We start from the raw sequence: 20,012 nt of genomic DNA on the forward strand, positions 1-20,012 counted from the left end.
AACCCATTTGAGTTGCACGCAGTGCGTATTGCACCCCTGCCAGACAGACAAATTTAGTCTCACTTTGAACAAGTGCACTTCACCGTTAGTGTCATTTCCAGGCTGTCACATGGAAAGATGTTTATGAAAATAGCCATTCTCTGTTACCTAATGAAATCCATGTTTTTTAGGTGTCTATGCTTTGCCACTGTCAGGATTTCCAAGTGCGTAGCACATTGTTTGACTGTTGGATGCAACGTGATCTGGTCTTTGCTCGTGACAATTGGTAGTGTTGATGTCATTTTATTATAAATGCTGGCTAAAATAACAAGTATATAATGTGCTGGCTGATTTATCAATTCACACTGCCACCATTCCAAATTATATTCCTTTCTCGTCTGGCAGTGCATAGCCATATGACATTCTCTGTGGCAAAGTACATTCGCTCAATTTGCCCGTCTGACTGTTGTTACTGCTTATGGTCACACAAGCTAGGGCTGATCTTGACAATCATGTCTGATGGTTCGTACACTAATTTTTTTTCTTTTTGAAAGTTACACTTTAGGTTCATCAGCACTGTAGCTGTTTTTTGTTCACCTCATGCACGTAAGTCCAACCTGAAGATAATTTTCTTTTAGGTTCCCAGTATTATATGTGCTACAACCAGCTCATGAAAGGCTCATATTACAACATGTGCAGAAAACAAAAGAACTCGCATTGCCTATTTTTGCAAGGTGTCCTGAAAAACTATGTGAGGCTGTATAAGTCAAACATGAACATGCTCACCAATTCTGCAAGCTCTGGAGTAGCACCAGGATTATTTTCTATGGGTTCATGGTGATCCTGCCTCACTATGAAGTACAATCGCAGCCGTAGCCGTAGATTCTCATGCCGGAGCGATATGATGTGCTGCAATCATATAGATTCAATAAAAGCCAAATCATAAACATGCCCTTTCCAATCAATGAGTAATACTGTCACCTTTCCTGTGGCAGTAAGTGTGGAACAATTCCAATGTGGTTGTTAAAAGGGTGCATTTTAGGACCAAAGAGTAGGCATTTAAGGAATGTCACTTGCCGATTGGCAAAAGAAAGGTTTTAGCCAAACGGTGCTAATTACACACAAAAACAGGTGCTTGCTGTATATCTAGCAAGAGGTGGAAACAGTAATATATCAGAGATAAATTGACTATTTAAGGAAGCCATGTCCATTTGACATCAATGAAAAAGGCAATTATCTTGATCAGCTACACTCATCACACACATAAGCATGCACCTACAGCAAAAAAGGGTACCACTAATCCCACAAGTTAACCTCTCAACTGTTTTGAATAAGCCTAGCTCATCCTCATGAAGCTTTGCCAAAAATGGTCTAACATGCTGCCACATAACGAAACACCAATGCAGACAAGATGCCAATATGGATGATAAGCAAACAATTTCCTGGTGGTCTGCAGAGAATTTGTGGCAGACCAAGGACTGTTTGAACAAAGATGTTTAACCCAGGACTAAATTTACACTGTTGTAAATTGGAGAATAAAAATTAATAGCATTGGGCATCCTCCCCATTAACTGTACCAGGAGCAGTGGCTCTCTATGACTTGGTGACTAGGTCCTAATGCTCCATACAGCCATGCACATGGCTAAACCATAAAACCAAGAAAGCAACCACACTACTAACAGTGAAGCTGATGCAGCTTTAGCATAATTTGATACCCGGCCATGCAAGATCACATGCACATGCTTAAATAGCTCCATTCCCACAATTTACCAGGAATTCCTCCATTCGCCAGGAAAATCATGACCACTATTCTCACAGACAACTTTCTGTGGCAATGAAGGGAAAGCTACAGGGGCAGAGGTTCGGCACATGTGTTACCGTGCCAAGCAGTCAGTACACCAGCGTTTTACAGTGCCTTTGGTTGCTCGGAACAGATGCTGAATCGACGCAGCTTCCACATGCGACGTTTACATTCAGTGGTGTGTTTTACCTTATTTAACTGTTCCTTATAAGGTGTTTATGTTTTCTCTTACCCAGCTTAAACTAACATGGATGAAAACATGGGACTCTTTTCAGAAGCACTCTCACTTGTACGCACTTTGCCTCCATAGGTTTCCCTTCATTGCCACAGAAGGTAGTCCACAAGTATAGACTAGTACTTTCTTACACTGCGTTATTTCCCTTTCATCATGCTCATCTATGACTGCTCACACTGTGTGTCAGTATCTTCCCTTTGGCAATTGCTTAGCATGCCACATTTTAAAGCATATATGTAGAAAACAAGAAATAATGTATTCAAGGTATGGTTATAAATACAGTAGGCTCAATTTTCACACACAAGGTACAATGCTTAACATTTGGTTAGTTTTTCATAGACCCAATGCCTAAAAAAATTTCCTTAACCCGAAGTGCTAATTTGGTTAAGCTGAAGTTTCGCACCCACCACTGACGCCTGCTACTTGTCTTAGCCAAAGGCCTCGATCAGTAGACTTGAGGGACACAAAGCTGCTAGCCACACGAGAAGCAAACGGTGCTTCTGTGGACATAAACAGCTACACAAGTGTCAATAATGATGTGGAAGTCTACAGTGCTGGCATCATAGAAACAATAATTGAGGAAGTCCTCAATGTGCACCTGCAAACTGGTAATGAGGTGAAGATTCTGCGTACTGTGGGGTACCAAATTGCCTTTGTGCAAGTGGTCACCTATTCCGTTCCTGTTCCCTCTCCACTTCCATCTGCAGTGGGACGAAATGAGAACTGGGATGTCCAGTTTTTCACTGACCGTTTGTTATGGGGATCGTGCCCTTGCTCTTCTGCACATGGGAAGGCAACTGGTGGCCAAGCGCAGAAAAGACCACAAGGACAGTGCAAGTTGTGTACAACGCTATTTCTCTCATGCACTGGCCCCTTTTGGAAATGTTCAGCCTTGAGCTCATATATAGTTTCTTGCCCTTACGGTGAGCGTATACTTTGTGCTGCTCCTTTCCAAATGCAAACTTGAAGAGCAGCGCCTAGTGCTCGTGTGTAGACATACTACGTAAGGCTGCACTCATCGGAAGCTAACGCTGATGGAGATTGCCCTTTGCTCTTTGCTCACCACGAGAGAGTGCCCTTTGGTCACCACGAGAGACTACAGCATAGCCACGGGGACACATTTCCCTTCACAGTGTTGTTGGGAGGCTTTCTCCTGCAGCAACGTGCTAGCAGCATTAATTTATGTTTTTGCCCTTGACAGAGAAGACTTGGCTTCTTGTGCTGCCCAGGATCGGACATTTGTGTAGTGTTGGGTGCCACGAGAGGCAAATAAACCTGTCCTTGACCAATCTGGGCGATACTGTGCTTCTTGCCTACCGCGTTCGCTGCACTTTGGAGGCTGCGTGCATGCATGCAGTGGCGCACCAGATTATGCTCTGCTGACATGGCCTTAAGGCTCACTAAGCCTTAACGTGCAGTAATCAGTATTTTTACGAGTGTACGAATCACTACAAGACACTGCCCAGGAGCCACAAAAAATAACTTTACATATGGCACAACTAATAATTCCCTGAATACTTTGGTGCATTTTCCTTTTCTTCAACCATATAAGGGCACTGAAGAATTTTTGAGCAAGCTAGGCGAAATGCTAGCTTTTGCAACAGCATAGATTTGCACAGCACAAATAAGCAGCAATTATGCAATAATGTAAAGGGTGCGTAAAGCAACATTTTGTATCATGCAAATACAACAAATGTCTCTTCTTACATCTGCCTTTTGGTTTATTATATTGTATAGTGAATATCTGAGTGCACCAGAAATAGCATCTCTTGAATTCTGTGGATCACTTCTGTTAAGAGAAGCTTCGAATAAGACAGATTTTCTTGGTCCCTTGTAATTCATTTTAACGGCACCCTGCTGTGTAATGTAAGATGGTTTTTCTTAAGCTGATAAATGGGAAAAAAGAATGAACTTGGATTGTATATTTTTATCACCAAGAACAGCTAAGTGGAGGCCACAGAAATGAATTAATACGAATTTAATCATGGCTCAAAAAGTATAGTACATCAGTGACCATTTTCTTTAATAGCACGAGTCCAGAAAATACCAAATGCTTCACTGGCACTTGAGAGAGAGTAAACATCTTTTATTTATCACCTAGTCGATGCCTTATGGTTCCAGGACGGCCCTGATATGCGATACCAGGGTTTCCTAGAAGATTACAGAGAGAGCAGGGTAGGGAGTGAGCCAGTTCGAAAGGGAAGTGGGTCAAAGGCAGCAAGGTATTTTCAACAGGGAAGTTTCGAAGAATGTTTGAGAGTGAGGGCACTTGAGGTTATGCTGCGGGACTTTACTTAGGCAATTACTGCTTGAACACAAGCTTTCATTGTCCCTTTCAATCAGCACACAAATGTAGTAAAAAGACCATTAGGCATGCTCATTAGGCATGTTGGGTTGCTCTTGTGGGAGCTCTTTTGTGAACTGGATACTTCTGCTCACATGACCAGTGAACAGCTGTGACGATGTAGCACAAGTGACATAATCCAAGAATTCACAGTAGCTAGGCAGGTATTTTAAGTCCATCAGTGTCTTAACAGGCTGTGGGCTGAGCTGGCTGTTCCATAGCACCTATGATTGTGCCTCACCTCCCAGTTGATCATAGTGGTGGTGGTTGTGGATGCTGACCCACAGCCCTTATGAGCATATAGCCCATAAGCAAGCACCATCTGCCTTTAGCATGTAAAGAAAAAAAGAAATCCACTTTCCTTCCAATTCCTATTCCAATCCTATTATTTCCAAGTACAAGCATTGTTTGGGCATTTAAAGGGTTCTCTCTGCAGTGTTTTTGCCACAAACCAGTCCAGCTCACCATCTGGGTCCATGATAACTCACTCATAAGCTGATTGTGTCCATTGATGGTATGACGTATGGGAGCTGTGTGTGTCGCACTGATGCACAACCTGCCTGCTGCACAGAGGATGCATCAAACACTTTTCTGCACATGAAATGCACCATGCATGGCCAATAAGTTAATCTATGTACAGCAGCACAATTACATATCTATAGACAGAAGATACTTACAGTGCTTCCACAGGTACCACTGCTCACTGCTCAAAAAAGAGGATGTGGATATGGACAAAAGGGCCATGAAGGGCCAGCAACTTTGTGATCATGTAAGCCCATTTGTGAGACAGCTAAATACAGAGCCTTCTCAGCATGGTTTATTATGAAGTTAAGTTAAATTTAATACAAAAATGCTTTATAATATTATTATATAATATATAATGCTTTATGTATTATAATGCTTCATAATACTTTACATCCCAGCAGGTGCGAGATGATATAACTTTGGTAAGCATGAGAATGTAATGATTATCACCTGTTCATAGTCCCGCAGCGACCGGAGTTGGGTAGGAATCCAAAAGCGAAAGCTCCCTGAAACAAAAGCACATATCAGCCTCTAGAAGAAGCCACAGATACTATTCTAAAACAATATAACACAGGCACTTCAGAAGCATGTTAAATACTAACAGCAAAAGGTCAAGCTTACCGAATGGGTTCATCTTGCCCATTAATGTGTCATCATCCATCCTGGAAAGAGAAGAAAATAAAAGAACAGTCCAGCAGCTTTTCTAAGCACAAGTACTCTGTGTTTTCACCCTAATGTCTAGTAATTATTCTCTTTAAAGTGGTAAGGTGGGCAAGTTGGTATACATTCATAATGGTAACAGCGCGAACAAGACGACAGAGTGAAAGGACACAGGACAGCGCTCGCCTTGTGTCCTTTCACTCCGTCGTCGTCCTGTTCACGCTGTTACCATTATGAATAATTATTCTCTGTTCAGGACCAATTCTCCACAGTTTCATGGTGCATTCACATCAAATGACCAGTGTTTTTTAGACCAAGATGCATTGTTGAGACATCAGCTGCAATGTGCAAGGTGCTTAACACTACATCCTGAGAATTACAGACACTACAGGTGACCTGTAATTTTACATAATGTAAACAGACATCCATATTTGTAGACACCCACAGAAGAGGAACAAATTTTAGGTACTCCTGGTTGAAGAGTTTAAAAGAGACCCTGCAGCACCTTTTATGAAAAGCAAGGAATGTGTTTGGTATTAAAGGGCATCTTCTCATAAATCTTTTCCATCAAATTGTTTTTCGAAGCACTTTGTATGAATGGCATTATTGGCAATCAAATACTGCCACTGCCACACCCTCATGGCCTTCCCTCCTCAACCTCTGAAGTGCTCTCTGAGCTGTCTCCTCACCAATGTAAAAATATGCCCACCATGTTCCACCCATTATCGCGTCGAGTGTTTGTAAGGGCGTGACCTCAACAGAGTGTGGCTCCAACTTCCAACATGTCACCAGCCTGGTCTTAAAGTCCATAGTATCGGTGCAGTAGTATTCTTCTTCCTCAGATTGTGCCACTGCTATATCGCATTCAATATCTCTCTTTTGTTTTATGGCAGGTGGGTCATTACTGTATAGGGTACCACCAGCATAAATTAAAATGCAAACAGGAAATAACTGATTAGAGCACCTGTTATGCGTAATTACATGGAAGTGCGATATGTACTGGCTCGTAGCCGGTTTTTAATAATGTAACAGTCGCAAGTGTAAGTCCTGAAGTCTGAATTAAGCCCCTGTTGCATATGCAGCTGAACCTAGAAACGGAACAACACATTTGAGCAGTTTTGGAATTGTGATACATTTGTATAGTGGCCCTTTGGATGGCAGTCCATTAAATTACAAAGAGCACTTACAATTAGTGGAGTTCACTTCAAGTAATTAACCTGTTTCATATCACTTGTACCCTGACTTAGACAAATTTCACTGTTATATGCAGTTCATTTTCATCACTAAAGTGGCTATTGTTGCAGAAATATAGTTGTACAAGGTGGTATAAAAAAGTTTGCAAGAGTAGCCCTACTTTCAAGAAAGTTATTTATGTATATTCAAACACTATCACCTTTGAAATAGTCTTCTTACACAGTAATACAGTGCTCAGTGTTCCTTCCACTTTGCAAATATGTTCCTCTTGAAGTCTTCTTTCCTGTACGAGTTGAGAACCTTCTGCGATCCGTGCTTGATTTCAGCAATCGTTTCACAATGGCAACCTTTGAGCTCGGTTTTTAATTCGGCTCCCACCGACTTCATTCTCTTTCCAAAATGACAGGAACACTATGTGTGTTGTAAAGGGGACCATTTAGAAGGTGGTAGTAGTTGAATGTACCCACCTAAAGATTACTTATTTGAAAACAAAGCTAGTCTTGAAACGTTTTCATACTACCTCGTATATAGTATAATGGTATGGTACATTGGATTTCACTGTAATTGAAAAAAAGTTCGGCAGCATGTTACGCTCCTGTAACACGTGAAGGCGAAAGCCTGCTGCACATTTTGTAACGCATTAAGCTATATGATCGGAGGGCTCAGACTTCTTGGAAGACATAACAAGCTGCAGTGTGAAGTAAACGTGTGGCAAGCCATTGTCTGTGAGCTTCAGCCTCCTCTCTACATTGTTATCTTGTATCGTCGCATTGCTGCTTTTGCAATTCAGCTCCTTCAGCTCGTTTTCGACGCTTAGCTGTGACTTTGTGTACTCGTATAGCGGGGTCAGACTTACGCCAACGATGTCTCTTCAACTTTACGTTGCATCCTCTCAGTAGGGGAAAGCAGCACTTGCAGTCCATATAATATATAATGCCTTGCTCCCGCCACTTCGCACGTTGCACCTTGTTTCTCGTTTCGCGAGCATCCTCAGCCATAGCGTACTTCCGAGGGATGTACCAATGCTTACGGGGGTATGAGCCATATCTGATAATTTTTGTACCACTCAACTAGACGCCGCATTTTTTATGTATGAGCCATTGCAACGAGCTGCTTAAGGCTTTCGCCTTAATAACAGCCATGAAGTAGGTCGACAGCAAGAATGACAGCCTGATACACTGTGATGCTGTCTTGTCAGCATGTCGTCCTGTTGTTCGTATTGTCATCCCGTTTCAGCGCTGTTTGAGTTGTCATGTACCATCTAGCTCAAGGCATCAATCATTCTGAAGATTGATTGCACTGTATCCGAGTGGGACATCTTAGGCATGAGCTAGAACATCATATTAACGAGCTTTGTTTCAAGCTCACTTTCCAATCACTTACTTGTCAATGCAGATTACTCAAACATGGCTAAATAAACATCCCAAAATTATCTCAAAATGTGAATAGGGGCTATCCAAACCGAAACTCAGTTTTTCCTTCAGAACATACATCACTCAAGCATACATGCCTTATAACACGTTGACATATATTGATCAGCATTTTCTTTGCAATACTCAATAGTATTAATATACGTATTCTGACACTCTTACTAAATTCTTTTTTTTTTTCATTCCTTAATCTCTTCACAAATGTCCACTGCACCTTGGCAGATCCTTATCAAGCCACGATCTTGCTCAATTTATCGCTCACCCAACAGCGAGGCATAAACAATCATGTTACTCAATGGTGTCTGCTAAGGGCGCGGCAGATGCGTTCAACAGTTCACTTTCAATTTTTAAGTGGCTACAATGCTCTGCTTCTCAGCATGAAGTCATGCATTCAGTTCCTGGCCATGGTGGCTGCATTTCGAAGTGGGCGAATTGCAAGAACGGGCATGAACTTAGACTTAGCTGCACATTAAATTTTGGCCACCTGGGGTTCTTTAACATGTCCCTGAATACCTAAGCACAAGAGTATTTTTGCTTTCTGCCCCCATTGAAATCTGACCACCGCAGCTGGGAATCAAACCTGCGACCTCTTTCTTGAGGAATGATGTTGATATGTGATCCTCACATTCTGCACATCTGCGACTGCCTTTGACGTTTTGAGTGCCAACAAAAAAGTGAAATCCCACATGAGCTTATTAAAATACACAAAGCCCTCAAACACACACAGAAGCCTAGTACACTTTACACGGTATACTCACAATCACTTTATAGCAGCACTAAAAAGACAAAAATCAGTTTAGTGAAGAAAATATTGTGTGCAATAAAACAAAAAGTAGAGAAATGCATAGAAAAGTGCCTGTCAAGTTGATACATTTCCTAACTTTGGTTACTGATAGATCAAAACCTCCAGGACCATTTGCAAAGAACTGGCATACTTTCTAAATGGAATGTTTATCTGATAATTCTTTACAGCTAAAAATTATGTGCATTTAAAATTTTGGTGGTCCTGAATGGGTTATATGATGGACAAGTTGGGCTGCGTCATCTCAAAATATTCAATTAATGAGTACTAACCACGAGGAAGGGCTTTGCTCAAAAGTATGAGCGCTTCAATTATTTGTTAGCTTTGAGTATGGCACTCAAAGCTAACAGGCACACGTTTGCCAGGTAGGAAGAGTTCCAAGCTGTAAGCAAACAATTTCACGAGCTTAGGGGCCCATGGACTAAGAATGTCTCCTATTGGATGAATAGGGGAGCAATTTTTCCTTTCACTATACAAGCCTTACCATTACAATTAATTCCCAATGGTTATGGTGGCCTTTTTACACCCACTACTCGTAAGGCGCCCAACGCAAGTTACGTAAGAAACCACAACCTAACAACTGCGAGCGCGGTTTAATTGTCAGAAGTTCAGCTACACAAACCGAAAGCATGCGGGGGCTCAATCGGTACTTACAAGCGCACCTGCTGCTGCGTGGGAAGTAACGACAATGTGATCACTAAGGTGCCGAATACAATCTAGATGCATTCTGTGTTTGTCACCAGCATCGGCGAACACTGCGCACACCACCTATTTCGCGTCAATGTCGACGGCAAGATGCAGTGGACGCCTACAACACAAGGTCCCATCATTAAAAACCGCGATACCGCGACGGCTGACCAGTAAATGACGCAGAGAAGATGCAGCGGATAGCGAGCTTAACAACACAACAAAATATCCAAGAACGCTTCCGGTCCTCTTCTGCGCCTGCGCAGTTAACACCTTCCGCCGTGTTCGAGACGTCGTCATAGACGTCGTGTTCGATGCTACGTCACTACGTTTCTTCGCGCGCGCATGGTGCGCGTATATGCATATCAGACCACATTATAGGTATGACAAGCAAGCCGTCACGGTAAGCGGGTCGCAAGATCGAATGAGTTAAATTATATGGATTGATTATATCGCCATTATCGAGCCGCGCAATAAAGGTCAACAAACCACGACACTAATTTTATTAACTGAGCGTTAATTACTTCTTTAAGAAAAAATGAAGTGCAGACAAGCGAGCAAAGTGACGAAATAATTAGCTGGGAAGAACTTCAATTTGGGCCAGTTAGTGCGACATACTGCAAATTTAACCAGGGCAAATTAAACGAGGACGTTGTATGCTTTCGCCTCTACTCAACTACGATAATGCATTCATATTGTGTGCCTAAAATACTACAAAGTGTTGTGTTTCAATCTTGTACGCCTTTAGATAAAAGCCTGGAAGCTCAATAATAGAAGTGGGTCCAACAGTAAAACTAATACGTACGCGTACGTAGTAAAAAGTCTTTAACCAAAATAAGGCATCAATGTTCTTAACGCATGGTTCCCACTATCGGACATAAAAAAAAAAAAAAACTTCTGCTGAGCACGCGTTCGCGCATTCAATTCCTGGCTGTGGCAGTCAGATTTCGACAATGGTCATGGGGAAATGCAAATGGTCCGTGTGGCGAGAACTGACACGCATCCTTCGGCGTATTGCAGTCATTTCTGCTCTGGAACGCGACATATCCAACGTGAAAAAGGCACATTCATACGCAAAAGGCCCCATCTCGACGCTTAAAACGCTGAATAACAAAAGGCGAGGTTTGATATGTGCACGAAATCAAGGTGCCTATAGCGGCAAGGTTCTGACTGGTGTAGAAGTCGCGGGACGCTTTCTTGATCGTTGCTGGCTCCTTTTCTCTTCGCGACGATGTATTATTGAATTTTTTACAAGTACTGCTCTAGGATGGCACATGTAACCGGCCAATTAAACCGGCAAACGGAGGCCTCAGGAAAACACCTGAGATTATAATAACGCCGTGTAGGTACGTCGCGCGTAGCTGCTGTGCTTCCGTTTCGCTAACTCCGCGGCTCACGCCTACCCATTTTTGGACTTTTTTTTTGCAGAAGGACGTTTATTTAACTCAAAGCGGATCATTACAAATGATTTCGAGAGGTCACAGTGAGCAGCATATGAAAAGCCTGGCACGATCGACGATACCTCTCCAAGAGAGCAGGCCCGGTCTCTACTACGACCTCTACTGCTCCCCCGGAGAAATCAGTCATGTTATATTGAAGGGAGATAAGGCGCGAGAAAGATATAATCCGGCATGATTGACTCAACACGAGCGCCGCAGTTGCGAGAAATTTGTTCGAAGTAAACCCAGCAACGAAAAAAGCGCTTCGCGACTTCTACAACACCAGTCAGAGCCTTGCCCATATAGCTGCACATAGCCCACCAGAATCGTGCGATGAGCATCCTCAGAACAAAGTTTGCGGTTGTAAGTGATCAAGACGTGCTACCTAGACATCTCCAGCGATGAATGTAACGACAAAACTGTACTTACTCAAAGCAGCTAGACTCCGCGAGAGAACTCTCGTCGACTCGCGAATCGTCCATCGCTAACCCTGCGTTCACAGTTTTGGCGTAGCGATATTCATGAAAGACAACTGGCCGTTGGAACTGCTTGAAACTGCTTGCAACACGGGCGTGGGCCTCAACGCGCACGCCGCGCAGCGTTCACGTTGATTGTGTCAGGCGGATAGGCACGAGCTGACACGCGCAGCGACTGTGCCAGTCATAGGTTTTAAAATTCCGCCATAACGGTTGGGATGGCTGGAACGCGCCAGAACCCGGCAATTCGCGAAGCGGCGTTACCGGATGCACGTTGCCAAAAAAAGAAAATTAAATCGTACGAATTTCATCGATTGAACACAAATAAAATTTGTAAATGCAAAACATACTTGTCATTAAAACATTACTGCGACTGCTCTAAAGCTGTCAGCCAATGAAAACGCTTTTTCCAAGTGCGACGAAGCACCACAAGAGCACAACGAGCGCAAGAGCCACGAGCTCCCGAGAGAGTGGTTGTGATGTGGTACCACTGGTTCTTTTCTGTGGTTGCACTTGTGTGGTTGTACCATGGTTTTACTGGTTTTACCTCGTTGTACACGTTCCGCATAGGTGTTCTTTGGTTCCGCCTGTTCTACGTTTTGTTTCTGTCGTGGTTTCTGGTGTCGTCTAACATCATTCTGTGTTCTGTGCCTCAAGGTAGCAGTTTTCGCGGACGATGTCGCGTTAAGTCGACATGACAAAGTCAACTTTGTGACGTATCGGGACTCGTGGGGTTTTCAAAACGTCAAAGAAGTTTTGACTTGGCCCAAAGCCAGTGCATTGCGTAGTTTTGTTGGATGGTTGCAGGCCGAAGCAACCGCCGCCGTATAATGGTATTTAATCATTTGACCCATGGACGCCGAATGCGTGAACACAAGCCGAAATTTGGAATATTCATATCACGTGTGAGATTTTATGGCACATGTAACCATAATTACTGAAATATGCTTTAAAAACATATTAGGCAAACCAATAAAAAAAACAGTAAGAGCCACAAGTGATGCACATTTGCAAATTATATAATTAAATGCTGCCTATTAAAGTTTTCATAAATGTGCCATGTCAAATGTGTAACCACTGATCTATGAATAACAGGCAAATAATAGCACCTGGTGGTGTATGGAAAGCAATGCAGATCAGTCCCTAAATATAAATGGACATTGTGCAACGTAATGACAGCACTTTTCATTCATGAATGTGCAATCCTCCTGTGGGATATTGCTGTACAGATAAATGTTCTGAATAAGTTAGGCCCAAGCAACAATTTGACATGGAAAGAGAGTGCCACATTTGAGAGTATTATGCACCCCCAGATACACTGAGGGAAGACTGATAATGATGTAATGGTCACGTTATAGGTTCAAAGTAGGTTCAGTACCCATGCCAATGTGTTTGCTATATGTTTTATCACTCTGGTGTCATCCTTGTCCTTCCATTTTTGCAACATATTATGACATTCTTACCTTGCAACAATGTGTTAAACTGTAGACCTGTGCACTTGATAGCTTGTTTTCCACAAGGTGATTTCATGAAAACTGCACATGCACAAAAACCTCACTATACAGGCAGGGTTATGGGATGCAGAACCTGAGAGAAAAAATATTTCTTTAGCCTGGGCATGTAGCCTGCATTTCAAATGTGCTATGTGTAAAAAGAATATGCGACTAACCTATTGCTGTACTGATTTAATGGCTGCAAGCTGAAATTGTGCCGACATGTAAACTTTTGTGGAACGTAATCCCATGAACTGTCAACCCTGCCAGTGCATATTGATTGCAAAGAGAAAACGCAGCAACTCTTAGTACACTAGTAGCAGCTGGTGTACTTCCTTAAGTGCAACTGCTGTACTTTCTATTTACTTTCATTGGTGTCGGTGTCACTACACTACGTCGTGGGTTATGCAGGAAGCATTCTTTTATTCTGTGAATCGTTATCTATTTTTTTTTTGTTTTTTTTATGAAGGAACTTTGAAGTTATGCTTAATTTGATGCACAAAAAATTTTGATGATTGGACAGTGTAACAACACAAGTGTTCCCCTTTGCCCTCACTGTGTAGCCATGGTATAATGGTTTGGCTCCTGGCTGTGAACACCACCATTGCTACTTTGACACCGACTACTATGACTGATTCTTTTGAATCAATGGAGCATTTGTGTGACATGCATATGTGGTCCAGATTTCTGTTGGAGCCAGGCATATAGACTGTCACAAAATCTAAGGGGCCACAGCTGCAGTGTAACATGTTCGTAGACCTGAAGAAAGTTGGAGAGAGAGTTTGGCTGCAGAGAGAGGAACTGAAGGGAGATTTGGGCTGCTCCACAAATGTTGGAGCAGCCCAGGACCAGTACTTTATTTCATAATGTGCTGTGGTGAATCTCACCTGTATAAAAAATTATTGCATAAGGGCAAAATGTGAGCATGTGTATCATTAAAAATTATATTCTGGAGTACACCCAATGCACAGTACACGATTGTTCTTGCATTGCACATGAAATTCTTGCTCGTGACAAAAAAAAGCTTTCATTTCCTCACCTCAAAGCAATTCTACCATGAATAACATGAGCGGAGAGGATAAGGAGAACGTGCAGCCACACTCAAGGCTCTATGCATTTCATCGCACCAGTGCAGAGAACTGTTGAACATATGTAACACTTCTGGCTACTTAATTACATCATATGCCGAGTGCACTTTACATATGTCCCTTAGACGACGCGTTTTAACCATATGCGGGGTGCTATAGGGATGACTGAGGATACATTTGTACACAACGGCGGTGCTTGGCAGTTACAGTCAGCTGTCTGACATTGCGGTCGTCCTACTGACGCCTGCGCAGACAGACTCACCAATACCTGTCAGCCAGCTGCTGCGTTTTTTTTCTTACATTTTGTTGCGAACTAAGCGTTTAAAGCACAATGCATGCGAAGGTACCAGCACTCGGCACGCTTTGTCCACATTGCCGATAGCTTTCAAGGTGGCCGCACCGTATGCAGCAGCCGCCGGAGTACAATGCCCCTCCCCCCCACCAGTGCTTTGTGCACGAGATTGAGCCGCGATCATCGGGTGACCCGCACAAGTTTCACTCTCACATATGGCACGCAGCGACGATGTTATCATGCTTGGACCTTATACAGGACATCACACAGCCACGGTAGAAATGCACCTGGAGTGTCCACATAATTGCTATCGCAATAACGAAGGAAGGCAGAAATGAATCTCCCTTCACATCGCAACTATTTCTTGTGTTTATAAGCTGTCTCATGGGTTTAAGACGGTAGTAGGAAAGGTCAGAGTAAGAGTATTGTTAGTAAACTCTCCAATCTCCCCCCCCAAAAAAACAAATAAGGCCCTAAGCCCCTAAGAAACAAGTGTGAAAAGAAACACATTTACATCAGTTGGTTTGCGAATGTTGGTGCGCTGTTTTACTAGACTTCTTTTACCTGCAGGCACTGCTATACAGGCCAATTGGGCATTGCAGAAATGACAAACTTGGGGACCGTGCACACTAGATCTGTTGTGAACTAATTGGCAGAACAATGTAGAAAATGTAATCGCAATCGATCAGTGTTTGAAAAATGCACTATTTCACAAAGATATTTAGGTGAGATTTGTGAAGCTTATCACATTACCAAACTAACTATGCTTCCTCTTTCACTGCATTGCAAGTGAACTGTGCTATTTATTAAGCATGTGACAACTCATGTGACTGTGACAGCGTAGATTATTTTCTTTGTATTATTGCATGCTTCACACATGCATACACATACACACAAATCAACAGGCAATAAAAATGGTTGTTTGTTCAATGCTGTGTATAATCTCTGTTCTACCTTTCATGCTGTTGTGCCTGATTCTGCTATTCATTTTTTAATATTATAGATGGTCGGGAGCTTTGCACCTTGCAGTAGTTAAAGCTAATCATTGCTTCAAGACCCACTCTTACAATTCAGGATAGCTTTGGCTTGCTTTCAGTTGCGCATGAAAAACAATCCATTGTGTAATGTTGATAAACATTAAGAAAGGAATTCGATGAGGGCTTGTTAGTATGGCATCATCTTTGCTGTAGCGCAAGCAGAATGATCGGGACACAGAAAGACACATGCCTCACAAAAGAGCTTCTCTTACAGCTAGGAGAGATCCTATTGCAACATGTTTGCTAAACTACAAATTATACTGAATCTCAGTTATTGGGAAAATTAATTGGCAATTATCACACAATTTCTGATGTCTGCTAGTCCAAATGTGTTGCTCCCCAAAATGATCACTTTGTATCTGTTCTTTATCTCTACAGTACTTCCTTTAAGTACAAGTGATTCAGTCATTTTGAAAACGATATATTTTCAAAAGTATTACACATACACACGTGAAAGATATATGAAAAGAACCACAAGCTCGCCAAGTTTATATACCCTCTACAAATGTTCAATATGTGCCCCTTTGATGACGCGACACACATCCTGACGATAATCGAGCTCATTCCATACATTTTGTAGCATAGTCCTGTCAACTGTCTGCACTGCAGCACTGATGTGTCCTTTGAGCTCGACTAAGGATTGCGGTAGTATGGGTACGTTAAGTTTACACACCCATACTATTTGCCCATACTACCCATACTACATACCCATACATATAATTACTACTACGTACCCATACTACTACCCATAGCTATTTTTACAAGGAGACCTGTCTCCATCAGGACGAGCACCCAATTGTCAAAACATTGGCTCCAGGCACAAAGCTTCCCCTGTGCATGCTGTGTCAAGTTTCCATTTTCCTGTGACCCCTTCGTCATGCGCTAAACCTGTAATTTATTATTGGCTTAAAGATTAACATCTCCACTAATCAAAGTGACACATCTATGTTTTCTCCTACCCCTGCCCACTCTACATAGAATGGGTGAGTGATGTCACTCAGAAAGTGAACTCATTTTTCGGTGGCACATCATCTGGAATACAGCAGGCACAGCATTGCTCAAATCTTTTTTTTTAATAACATTTTATACATTTTAATTTGTTTGCCTATTACAAATAAAAATACAATAAACACAGACACTTCAAAGCAGTGGCACACTTCTGGCTGAGAAAGTGGACTGTCTACTGCAACTGCTATACCTGTAATGTATTTGTGCACATGTGCAATAAAAGGAGTAGAGTAGAGTCGGTTCAGGAAAGCACGGCTCTGTGGAAGACCTAGTGAGCTGCATGAAGGAAGGAAATGAGGAGAAAGAATGCGACAGAGATGAAGACTACTGCAGTGGCAACAGCTGAACGAGGTGCGAAACAGATAATTGCATGTGAACTTGTACTTTGGTCCATCATGACCGAATTGGCCTCTGCAATGTCTCCTCTGGTATAAGAAAGAAACATTTCTGGCCACCAGATGCACCTGTGACATTGCGACTTGTTTGTGCTGTACTCTTATTTCCATCACAAGAGCACGGCTGAACCAGCATTTCTCTCCTTACACTGTAAGTACTTACAGGGAGTGCTCTGCAGCGAGTGCATGCTGTAGAAGATGCGACAGCTGCACCTAAACTTTAATTTGAGGCCATCATCACCACAGTGACGAGAAATAATGCTTCGAAAGAGATGTGGAAACATGCTTGGTTTAAACTGAAGTAGGCACATGCATTACTGGATGACGTGCCCAAGGAGGCAGGACACAGTCATAGCTGCACAGAATAAAAATTGGGGAGAGGGGGGAAGGGGGAATACCACAGCTTGAGAGGAGGGTAATTTTTTAACAAAATTTATCCCCTTTAATAGAGCATGCTGTCGCAAATCTCTGTCGCAAATCTTTTTACGAGAATGCTTTCAGTGGAAAATATTAGGTATACCAGAAACTGTTTTTGAACCACTTTAAGGATTTCATTTGTATTATCTGTTTGTTGTTTGGGTGAAGCCAGTGATGGTAATTAACTGGATGCGGCACTATTGAACACTGGCTTCCATAAAATGACAGCGAGATTGTGGTTGTAATGCTGGACAAATTCACAATAAATTTATAACTTCTGCTTATGTCACTGAAGAGAGAAATTTGGCACATGCCATGCTTTGTGAGGACATGAAGCAAGTTTCAAATGCAGGTAATAGTAAGGGCTATTGTGACCTGGAGCCTTGCAAGCACAATTCACTTCGGCAGCACATACACAATGAAATAAGAGCACGTGTGTCCTGCCAGATGGAGTTTTTTCATAGGCATGGAGTAGGCAGAGGGATTGATGTGTATGGAGGGAGGTGCTGGAGGATCAAGTTAAGAAAAAAGAGCCTGCTGGTCAGCGAGGTTGTAAGGGTTCATCACGGCCTCGAATACAGTGTACCCTGATGCAGGTAGCTGATTTGTGATTAAACGTATGCGTAGAATTCCATTGCCTTGTGAACCTTTTTCGAGACCTTGAATGGCTACTGGGGTGCCTGAAACATCTCAAAGTTGGATCATTGGCAACTTAGAAATGGCAACTTGCACAGTGATGTGGAATAAAAGTACCATTACCAGGGAACTGGCTTCTTGAGAGGCATAGCACTCGTGAACTCTGATGAAATCACGTGTTGACCTGAAAAGCAATGTGCACTCGCCTTCTGAGCAGGGTAGCACGACCTGTATAGACAAGACAGTTGTCATCACTAAGAAAGTCAGAAGTGAAGCTTGTCGATGAAGCTGCTGAAATATAACCTGGTGCAAAGTTTTCATTCGGAAGATTTCATATACCAGCCATTACGCTATGTCTGTATGAGCTGCACCTCCTTTTGATGCGCTTCAATAAATAAGTGCACTTGTGGAAGTCTGCTTGATCTTATAGAGCCAGTTGGGCCCCATTGCGAATTAAACATAAACAATTTACAGGTAGAACAGTATAAAGACCACCCTGCCTTGTTTAATCATGATATAGCTGGACTTACGAGGTGAAATTTCGGATGCAGCTTCTGCATACATAATTTGACCAAATATAAATTGACAAAGTGCTTTTGTGTCTCTCTGAACAATTAGTTGACAGAAGAGATAGCTCCTCTTTTGCTAAAATTTAGTGAAGTCCATTTTTCATAGCGCATTTTTTTCCCAAAAAAACATGCATAGCTCATTTCAATTTAAACAACATCAATTGCCTCTACTGTGTAAAAGCAAATAACATTTCTGTACATGTGACAACTTTGAGATGTACTTCAGAGTGCAAGTATGCTGGCACTCTGAAGTATGCTTGACGGTGCTATATACTACACAGCTAGTCATCGGTAACTTATATAGTGTTATTTATGTACGTAGTTAGCTTTTTTTTTTCTACACTATAACTCCAAGCAGTACCATTGCAGTTAACTTTATGTATTTTTTTTAGCAGACAAGGTTGAATAAAGGAACCCTTGTAAACTATCCCGGAAAGAAAGAAAGCTTGTCAGTGTGAACTGGTCATTTAGGAAGTTACAATTGCTATCTAGGCAGTTAGAAAATAGTGATGCAGTACCAAGAGAGACATATATATTTCTGTCCACTGTAGTCCAGCTGTCGAAGGTTTGAACGCCACCCACCATCATCACCTTATTTAAGTACACTGCAGGACAAAGACCGCTTCCAAGAATCTCCAATGACCTCTGTCCTGCGTCAGCTGATCCCATCTGTATGCATGCAAATTTGCTGATCTCATCGCTCTACCCACTCTTTTACCACATACAACTGTGTATCCCTTACCTCTGCACCCATTCCTTTGCTCTAATAGTCCAACTCTTATATGTTCTATACATGACCTGCCTAACTTTTCACGATTACTTTCTTAAAGGGACCCTGAAACAATTTTGTACAAATGCACCGAGTCGTTAGGGTAGGTCCTTCTGATTATTAAGCGACGCATTTAAGCACTCCGCGTAAAGAATGTAATTTTTTATAAGGTTTTAAATATGTGCATTGCTACCTATCGCAGTGGCGCTGCTCCAGAGTTTTCAGCCACCTCCTCCCAATTGACATAGGTAGCCTAATTGACATCAGTTGGGCAAGCTATCCAATTGGCTACTCTGGTCGCGTCATCGATAATTTTTCCAATCGTATGGTGAACTAATGTTGTTCATAATAGTTGGAATCTTGGTCAATTTATTTTTATAAAAAAGAAGATAACAAAAACAGAATATGCAACGATAATGTATCACTACACTCAAGCACTTCTGACACACAGCAAATGTCTGTTTGTGTTGCAACATCCCTCATCTTTATGCAAACAGCGAAGTCATCGTTGGTCTTAAGCATTCTTTTTGCAAGCACCATGTATCACCCTTGTTACATTGTGGGCTGCAAATCTAGCGATTGGCAACATGACAAGATGAGACATCGTGTCCCTCTGCAAGGCAAAATGCAAGTGGTATGGCTGCAGTGCATCAGGCTGTTGATATATTCAATCAGTACCACGTACCATCTACGCATTTGTGGCCACCACTTCATGCTGGAGGATTGTTACCAAAAT

General features: G+C 42.2%; 1 protein-coding gene across 6 annotated transcripts in view; it reads right to left on the bottom strand.

The window, feature by feature from the left end:
- LOC142585994 (uncharacterized) overlaps window positions 1–20,012 on the bottom strand; it is a 330,876-nt gene that overhangs the window by 251,338 nt on the left and 59,526 nt on the right. For 3 of the 6 annotated variants that reach the window (XM_075697173.1, XM_075697194.1, XM_075697184.1), the window contains 4 exons: window positions 18,062–18,166; window positions 5,506–5,546; window positions 5,335–5,390; window positions 766–888 (listed from right to left, as the gene is read on the bottom strand). In XM_075697173.1, coding sequence (XP_075553288.1) covers window positions 766–888; window positions 5,335–5,390; window positions 5,506–5,546; window positions 18,062–18,166 — 325 coding nt within the window. Of the gene's footprint in view, window positions 1–765; window positions 889–5,334; window positions 5,391–5,505; window positions 5,547–9,624; window positions 9,923–11,525; window positions 11,906–18,061; window positions 18,167–20,012 lie in introns of those variants that run through there. The other 3 variants (XM_075697200.1, XM_075697210.1, XM_075697220.1) reach the window with 3 other exon arrangements.

This window comes from Dermacentor variabilis, chromosome 1 (genome assembly GCF_050947875.1).
Source record: "Dermacentor variabilis isolate Ectoservices chromosome 1, ASM5094787v1, whole genome shotgun sequence".
Taxonomy (NCBI): domain Eukaryota; kingdom Metazoa; phylum Arthropoda; class Arachnida; order Ixodida; family Ixodidae; genus Dermacentor; species Dermacentor variabilis.